At 35.7% G+C, this 9,977-nt stretch overlaps 2 protein-coding genes across 5 annotated transcripts in view; one reads left to right on the forward strand and one right to left on the reverse strand.

The window, feature by feature from the left end:
* Nucleotides 1-5,103, forward strand: part of LOC145664930 (uncharacterized) — a 77,408-nt gene extending 72,305 nt beyond the window's left edge. For 2 of the 3 annotated variants that reach the window (XM_081732039.1, XM_081732041.1), the window contains exon 4: nucleotides 4,661-5,103. In XM_081732039.1, coding sequence (XP_081588165.1) covers nucleotides 4,661-4,879 — 219 coding nt within the window. In that variant the 3' untranslated portion in view covers nucleotides 4,880-5,103. Of the gene's footprint in view, nucleotides 1-986; nucleotides 4,212-4,660 lie in introns of those variants that run through there. The other variant, XM_081732040.1, reaches the window with a different exon arrangement.
* Nucleotides 1-9,977, reverse strand: part of Adsl (adenylosuccinate lyase) — a 647,432-nt gene that overhangs the window by 254,368 nt on the left and 383,087 nt on the right. The gene's annotated exons all lie outside the window — the stretch shown is intronic.

Raw genomic sequence — 9,977 nt, forward strand, 5'->3', positions numbered from 1 at the left:
AAACCCTTTACCTTTACAGAATACACACACACCAAGAATTGTATGTAACTTCCAGTTTAGTATGCAACAATATTACAATTAGCAATGTCAAAAAATTAATTTTTCTTTTTGTTGCAAGTGGGAAATCTGATGTATTTGGAAGTCGTTTTTGTGCAAATTCCTTGACTGTTAACGAGTTTTAAGCAGTGTTGCCATGTCGGAAAAACAAAATATATGTAAATCTATCGAAAAATATCTCTAAAAATCCGTTTTTTTTTTTTAAATTAAAATATCTGGAAAATTATATGTAACAATTATCTGCATTTACCTCAGCTCTTCACTAGTTATTCAACACAGTAGATCTACTAAATACCAAAATGGTCAAATGAAATAAGTTATTTTGCAGCATTCAGAGGAATCATACTTGTCAATAACAGTTGCAATTTTGCTTTGGAAAATCCAGAGATCTACAGATAAATCTGTAGACATGGAAACTTTAGTTTTGAGCCTGAGAATAGGCATACTTATAGTATAATATGTTGCTAGATCATTAGATGTGGTGTTGTTTCTGTAGTTTTAAAGTAAAAAATAGAGTGCTACTTCTTTCCACGTTAAACTTTGTTGAAATTTCTATACATAGACGAACCTCACTGAATATTTGTTAAAACTGAGCAGTCATTTCCAACTGGAACGATGCATGACATACAGGCGCGATTTTAGAATCAGAGAAAAGCAGAGAGAAGGGGGCAGGAAATGAGACAGGAGAGCAACTATTAGCAGTATGAGTGAATCACGTGAAAAGTATCCACCACACTATCGATGTTCTTGTTGGCCTTTCAACACTGTCTTTTAACAACGTCTGGCCACCTGCCTGCTCCTTGTCCACTCCATGTGGTTTACAAAGAAGTAAAGAAGCAAATTGACGTCATATCGTATTCAGGTGGAAACGGCTGCTGTAGAACCTAACTTCAAACAAATACTGAACTAAGTCGTTTGCTCTTTTCCAGGCAATGGTAATATTGCTACTAGGAGCAGTGTTTTTCATTACTAGTGGCGCCATCTTATGTACATGGTCTAATTTACATTTCAAATTTGGTGATATCCATCTTGTATGGGAAATAGGAATACCATCTTGGGAAGTTGCTATGATAGTATTATCCTTCATATGTGCTGTAGTGTTTCTCGTGGATATGTTCTTCACTTATAAAGACTACGACAAAATGTAATCCGTCCTGTTAGTGTCGCCATTGAAGTGCATGCCATAATATAAACTACTAAAGTGTGAGAAACTTCATGTTCCTAATAAATCAATTCGTGATAAACTTAAGTGCAAACGTGACAATAAGTGAACTTTATACAATGGCAAGAAAGTGAAGACAATATTTTCTCTTTCCTCCGTGTAATCATAACAAGATAAAATATTATTTCAAAAAATATCACAGCGCCCTTCATTTCTTCTCATTTATGATGGAAATGAAATTATTTCCTTTGTGGTTCGTAGGTGAAATTGAGCACTTTATTCATATTGCGTATGAAGGCGTACCGACTAGTAGTGAGGTATCGTAAGATATATTTTCTAAATCGCAAGGAGGAAGTGAACTTCATTGTTTTACACTGGACTGATTCTGTATCCAAGCGTTGGATGTAACTGAAAATCTTCAGATGCATACATATATATCCTATATTTCACAAAAACCGAATATTTGTTTACGAAAGTTATCCTAGGACATATCTTTTTGGAACCTACCATGAACTAAATAAATCCACCCATTATTCTTTACGGACTTTAACTGTATTCTGGGGGAATCACTGAATTCTCTTTTGTCTGGCGAGCAAGATTTTGTATATGTTTTGGCGCCTCTGCAGTTGCCGATGGGTCAATTTATGTCACCCATTTTCCGATCTGTTAAACCTTTTCTATATTATAGCTTGAATATAGTTTAAATACTATAGCTTTCAATTGTTCTCTATACATCTTTCCTTCTATTGCGAAGAACGTTTATTTTAGCTAGTAATATATGTAAGAAAAATTATCCTAAGTTTTTTTTACATACGAAAGACTTAAAAAAACCTTAACTTAATCTTTTTCAAGATATATTTCGAAAATATTTTTCCCTAAATTACTCGACTGCATTCCTAGAGCATCGGACTTGACTCGGATGGAAAACCTATTCGCAAAAGTTACTAGATCTCTACAGGGAAAATTATTCTGACAACCCACCAAGGAGAGCTAACGAGCTAACGAGCTATGGGACCTAGTTCTTAATGTGTGGGAAGAAGTAGCTCAGGAACAGGGATATATTGCCAGTTCAGTTAACTCCGCACCAAGGCGACTAAAAGTCGTAATAGAAGCTAATAAGGGTTACACAGTTCATATTCAAATTTCTCTTTCTTTATTCACAAAATGCCGAATGTAAAGATGCGCTTTAGTTGGAGGTGTGGAATTTGGCATATAGGTTTTAATTAAAGGAATGAAACGTTTCAGTGCTTCAAAAATTCCTAAAGAGACTCATTTCTATATCCAATCCCCCCCCCCTCTTTCCTTTATACTGAAAGTGCACATTGTACAGATTTGTTTAACATGGAGGTATGAACTTCGGTAAATTCATTTCAATTAAAAATTAGGAAATACGTGTTTCAATGATTCCAAACATTTCGCTTCTAAGAATGGAAAGTAACCCATTTCTGTTATATCGAAATTTGTACTTCCTTATTCAGAAAATGACCAATCTAAGTTGGAAATACGGGAATAATTTTGGGAAACTCGTCTCTAAGCAAGAAGAAGAGGATATTTATAAAATATCCAAATTTCCATTTCTTTATTCCGAAAGTGCTCAATCCTCGGAATGTCATAAGACTGAAGTGTAAAATTTGACATTTTCCGCCTTATGCAGAGTCGTTTCGACGTTCTGATTAGCGTCATACTAAAGGCCTGACTACTGCAGGGAACATATGTTAGTCGAACTCTTTAGTATGGCTCTAATCACACTTCAAAAGGACTCTGCATAAGGCCCATAATCTTTAAATTAAAGTAGGAGAATAGTTTCCGGAAACAGGAGATTTTTATAAAATATTCAAATTTCTCAATTTTCATTCTAAAGTGCTCAATAATGGGATTTGCTTAAGTTGATGGGGTCCCCTGCGGTACCCAATCTATTCATTAAAAATACGCGATTCAGCGTTTATCGAAAGATTAACGTCTTGCTAAGGAGTAACAACACATAGTATTTATGAAAAGAAAACGTCATTCTAACGAGTAGCAACACATGGTATTTATGACAAGATTAAGATCACACTGATCCTACTTGCAAACACTTACCCAAACCCGTTTGGCACGAATTGTACAAGTTTATGACGGGTGCGTTTTAGCATGGGGCGTTACGAACACCGGCCTGCCATCGGTAGATTGACTTGACACAGTTGTTCACATTCCGATTTAACCTACAAAATACCTAACTCCTACTTTCTCCATCTCATTTAATAACTCCTTTATACGTTGGGTATTTTCGTAAAGAGTGTAAAGCCACCAACATCACTATAATTTTGGTACACATAATTTCAGATTAGTTCAAATATATAATCTGCCACAATATCATGTACACACCAAGGACTGTACTGTAACATAACACTTCCAGTCCAGTTCAGTATGCAACAATATTACAATGTCAGAACTATAGTTTCTTTCTTGTTGCAAGTTGGAAATCTGATGCATTTGGAAATCGTTTTTGATTAAATTGCTTGATTGTTAAAGACATTTAAGCAACGTTGCCACATCAAAAAAACAAAATGTCTATATATTTATCGTAAATTATCTGTAAAAATGCATGTTATTAAAACATCTAGAAAAAAATATGTAATAATTATTTACATTGACTTCCGCTCTTCACTAGTTCTTCAACACAGTAGGCCTTCTTAATGGATAATGCCAAAAAAGCCAAATGAAATGAGTTATTTTCCAGCAATCAGACGCATCATAAATGTCAATAATATTTGCAATAATCAGGGTTTTTATTCTTGAAAATAATATTCTGAAAATATGTAGATAACATTAAATATTATTTTCTGGTTTGGTTAAAAAAAAAAAAAAAAAAAAATCTGGTAATCTCCACATAAATCTGTAGACCTGGAAAATTTGGTTTTGAGGTTCAGAATAGACATACTAGTATAATACGTTGCTAGATCATTCGATATGGTATTGTTTCGTATCTGTAGTTTTAAAATAAACAAGTACATAGTGCTACTTTGTATTTTAATTTTATTGAAACGTTATATATATATATATATATATATATATATATATATATATATATATATATATATATACGCACTTACTGAGTATTTGTTAAAACTGAGCAGTCATTTCCAACTTGGCCGATGTATGACGTAAGGGCGCGATTTTAGAATCTGACAAAAGCAGAGAAATTCAATAAGTAGAGGAGGGAAGGAAATTAGATAGGAGAGCAAGTACTGAGCGAGTCAATTGAAGATTATCCACTACAGTATCGATGTGGCCTTTCAACACTGTCTTTTAACATGGCCACCTGCCTGCTCCTTGTCCACTCCATGTGGTTTACAAAGAAGTAGAGAAGCAAATTGACGTCATATAGTATTCAGGTGGAAACGGCTGCTGTAGAATCTAACTTCAAACAAATACTGAACTAAGCCATTTGCTCTTTTCCAGACATTGGCAATATTGCTTCTAGGAGCAGCGTTCTTCATTGCTAGTGGCGCCATCTTATGCACATGGTCTAATTTACAGTTGAAAATGGATAATATCCATTTGGTATGGAATATAGAAATGCCATCTTGGGAAGTTGCTATGATAGTGTTATCCTTCATATGTGCTATAGTGTTTCTCGTGGATATGTTCTTCACTTATAAAGACTACGACAAAATGTAATTCGTCCTGTTAGTGCCACCATTAAAGTGCTAATTACGTTAAAATATAAACCGCTAAAGTGTGAGAAACTTCATGTTTCTAATAAATCAATTCGTGATAAACTTAAGTGCAAAGTTTGATAATAAGTGAATTTTATACAAAGCAAGATACTGAAGACGATTTTTTTTCCTTTTCTTCCCTCTGTTCATAACAAGATAATAAAATATTGTTTCAAAAATATTAAAGCGCCCCTCATTTCTTCTCATTTATGACTGGAAATAAACTTATTTCCTTTGTGGTTCGTAGGTGAAAGCGAGCACTTTATTCATATTAAATACTAAGCGGACTGACTAGTAATGAGCTATCATAAAGATATATTTTCTAAACTGCTGGAAGGAAGTGAAATTCATTCCCTCATCCTGGATTGATTCTATAACCAAGCGTTGGAGGTGATTGGAAATCTTCTGTTATATATACAGGGTTTTCATAAAGTATGGACGGATTTAATTCGCTTATAATTTACATAAAAATGCTCATATTGAAATCAAATAAAGTGCAAACGGTAGCGGAAGGATTAAATTTTTAGCTGTAATCTGCACCAGCTCAGTTCATTCACCGCCACACCTCCAACTGGGCGCCATTTACGTCCACACATTCGCGTAGGCGGCGCTGGAATGATGCTTTCCCTTACCCTGGTCACTGTTGCAGGCGATGTTGGCGGCCTCCCACTTCGAGGACGGTCCAGGACGCTTCCTGTCTCCAAGAACTTAGCATGCCACTTTCGGATTGCACTCTCAGTCGGTGCCGGCTTTTTGAACTCTTTGATGAACTTTCGACACACCAGAATTGGTGATTTTAGCTTTGCGTACCACAGAACACATTGCGCTTTCTCTTTCACCGACGCCATCTTTGATACGGTTGCCAACTAAAAATTTAATCCTTCCGCTACCGTTTGCACTTTATTTGATGTCATTATGAGCATTTTTATGAAAGTTATAAGCAAATTAAATGCGTCCAGACTTTATGAAAACCCTGTATATATATCCTATATTTCACAAACACCGAATAGATCTTTACGAAAGTTATTGTGGGATATGTTTTTTTGATCAGCAAATAAATCCTCCCATTATTCTTTATGGACTTTAACTGCATCGAGGAGCAATCACTGAAATCCTCAAAGAATGTATGCTCCATGTTGCTAAGAATGAAATATATATTTGACGAAAAGTGTCGTGGAATACACTTATTTTCTCATTAAGATTCAGCCTTAAATACTGGACAGACTTTAACTTCATGTAGGGGCGTGATTCGGAAGCCTTAAAGAAAGGTTATGCCATACTGGATCAAAATCAAATATTATATATATATATATATATATATATATATATATAGTAAAAGTTTTCGAAGAAAATTATTTTCGTATCATATTAGTTCAATAACGAAACTTCCGCATGTAAAGGAATTTATCCTTTTTTTTTAACCAACTTATCCTTGACCGGTTTCAACCACCACAATAAGTAGAAGATTGGAATATCCCCAAAGAAGGTATGCACTACATTTTTTTTTATGGAATACCAAATAAATTTTACATAGCTCCTACCACAAAACGTTTTTCTATATATGAAAATTTGCAACATTCGGAAAATTTAACTCCCTTATTCATGATAGATCTTTGCAACATCAAAGAACAAGATAGTTGTGAAAGATTGAAGGAAGGCACATGCCAAGTTTCATCAGAATTTAATAAGCTTTACGAAATTTATAGCGAAACAGATATACAGACAGAGACAAATGCTGATTGAGTCAGATGCTAGAAACTCGTTACGTTCGTTTCAATATACGTGTATTTTGATCTCGAATGTAAGCTTATTCCTATAGTTTATTAACGGAATAAAAATGTAGGGCATGCTTGCTTTTGATCTAGAATTATACTTGCTGCCTTACATTATTATTTTAGCAAATAAAAATAAGAAAAAATAATGGAATGGAAACAGATCTAAAACTGTAATACTACATTTTATACCTTCTATACCTTCCACGAAAAAAAAAAAGTGTACTTCGTGAAGTTTCGAACAGTATAGACCAACCTAGGTGCATAAATGCTTCTTTTCGGAGTTATAGGCTGCCGAAAACATGAAAAAAAAAAAAATGAAATTTAAAGGTCCATAGTTCCAAAACTATTGGACTTACCGTAGTCGGGTCAAGAATTCACTTAGGAACTAGTATGTGCCCTATCCAAATATCCATGTTTCAGAATCCTGCGGTACTTCCGCAACAATTTTTATAGAGGTAGTTGTTAAGTACTTCAAATTATATACCCGTAGCCAAACTCCCTCTATAAAAATTGTTGCGTGAGTAGTGCAGGATTCTGAAATATGTATTTTTGGATACAGCACACACTAGTTCCTCAGTGAAGTCTTGACCCGATAGTTTTGGAGCCGATAGTAGATCCAATAGTTTTGGAGCTATGCACCTTTAAAGTTTTTTTTTTCTTTTCATGTTTTCGGCAGCCTATAACTCCGAAAGAAAGCATTTGTGCACCCAGGTTGCTCTATACTTATATATACAGAAGAGAGAGAGAGAAGGGTGGATCCTTTATCTTGCGACGCCGTTATACTTTTATACTTATAGAATGAAAACGCTGAAATTTCGCAGGGTGCAGATATTTGATGGAGCACAATGTCAGACATATTCTGTAATATCATATTATACGTACTTATCAGAGAAAACTTACAATATCTTACTTATTATTATTCATTTTGACAAACTAAGAACACTGCAGCATCATATATTTTTTAGATCTTCACAAAAATAATAGAGTAAGGCGGACGTAGCAAGGCACATCGAAAATACTTTATTGTTAATCACTACAAGAAAATGCAACAATACACTGAGCAAGGTTATGCGATAATTATATATATATAAAGAACTCCGGGGTTTTGAGGCAAAATATTTTAACTAAGTAAAAAACGTACATACATGTGTTATACATGATTGAAAAGCTTACATTTTCAAGTTTTGTTTTTAACAATTTAATAAAGTTCAATATGAGCCCCGTGAGTGGCACGGCACACATCGTAACGGTACTCTATCTCTTGCCATGTCCTGGCCAGCATGTCTGGGGGGACGGTTGCCACGCAATTGACTATTCGTTCGGTGAGATGGCGAACATTACGAATTTTCTTCGCATACACAAGATTTTTGATATGCCCCCAGAAGAAAAAGTCCAACGGAGTCATATCAGGGCTCCTTGGAGGCCATGGAATAGGTACCTCCCTTCCAATCCATCTGTTGCCGAGCCGAGCGTCCAGTGCCTCACGCACACGCACACTTCCTGTTTCCCTGAATGCAGTTCACCATTGACGAATGGTTTTGTCCGTAGGCGGGTCAACGCCATAGCTACGTCGAAAGTTTCTTTGTACGGTAACAACAGACTTAGTTTCTATGAGCCAAATAACAATTTGAGCCTTTTGTTGTGGCGTCACCATAGCGCGAAGCGCAACAATCCACACGGCACGGCACTAATTCACAGACTACCGCAGCTGCTACGTCGTCTCAAGGTCAACGCTCCGCAGCGCTGCCACCTGTTGATAAAAACATTTCCAATTAGTATGACAAATTTTTTGAGCTAGTCGTTTCAGAGAAATTAACTAAATTTTGCTCTCTTTTATCGTTAATAAGATATGAATTTTTAAAACCCCGGAGTTCTTTTATAAACACCCTGTATATACTAACACAGTCATATAGCAGTTTCAACACACTAGCAGTGTCTTCCTCAGACTTCCACTATTTCTCTCCATTCTCCACTCTGAGAATTTTTATCACATAGCTTTGCTCAGTGTGTTGTTGTGTGTAGTTTGACAATATGAAAAGAAGGCTTGATAGAACAGTACTATATTATGTGGTTCGGATTCCACGTTAATCAGTAGGTCCACGTCTCATATAGCCTCGCTGCTGAAAGGGACGCTAAACTAAAAATCAATCAATCAATCAAGAATAGTACTATAACAACAACATGATGAATTGGTAGTGCACAGAAATAAAATTACAAGTTATTGAAAACGTGGATTATTTTCAAAATGTTTTATTTCGAGAAACTAATTAATTACGTTCCACGACCAATTATATAGATAGGTTTCCGATAAGCGTTAAGATCATGATGCCGTTTACAGGAACTTGATATCTCAAACCTGGGTTCCGGAAATACGGTGAACATTGTAAAAGTGTGCAATATTGATTATAATTTTGTACCGCGATAAATTGTTATAATTACATTAGAACCAAAAACGAGTTAATTTTGGGTTTAACGTTCCTTTCAGCAGCGAGGGTATATGAGATGTGGACCTACTGATTGAATTCGAACCGCATGAGCTCCGTCCGGGAATCAAACCCGGGTTTCCCACGCCAGAGGCGCGTACGCTAACCGCTTCGCCACGAAGGAGCTCACATTACAAAAAGAAAAAAGAAAAAACTATTTATGAAATACCATAGAAGCTACGCAAAAAAAAATATATATATATCATTTTAAAAAGTTTCCATAAATGCATCATTTTAAGCAGCATAGCAATCTCTGTCTATACTTTTCAACCTTCGGAACGTTTTAAAATATCAAATTGAAAGGAAATCATTTAGCTTAACGTCCAACGTTTATGTCCATTAGGCTAAGGGAGACGGATGATTAAGAAAAGTGAATGACGATGAACGAAAATATAGGAAAAAACGTGAGTATCCAGAGAAAATTCACGGACACGATGTTGTCCACCACAAAATTACTTGGCCGGGGATGGAATCAGGAACCTCACGCACCAGAGTAAGCACTCTAACACTGACTCACCGTGTACACTCAGTGCAATTTCATTTAATTTCAATGTGTTCGACTTTTGTGAGTCACTGTATATAGTAATCTGTCGTAATGCCATTTGAAAAATATACCTTTATATTTAGTTGAAAACATGTTGGAAGTTCCCTCGAGGCTAAGTGGTTAGCGTACGCGCCTTTGGCGTGGGAGACTCGAGTTCGATTTCATGCAGGAGCTTATGTGGTTCGGATCTCACATTCAGCTGTACATTCACGTTTCATATAGCCTCGTACGACCACGGTGGCTCAGTGGTAGAGCGTT

The sequence above is a fragment of the Thermobia domestica genome, chromosome 11 (assembly GCF_964235325.1).
Source record: "Thermobia domestica chromosome 11, izTheDome1.hap1.1, whole genome shotgun sequence".
Lineage (NCBI taxonomy): Eukaryota > Metazoa > Arthropoda > Insecta > Zygentoma > Lepismatidae > Thermobia > Thermobia domestica.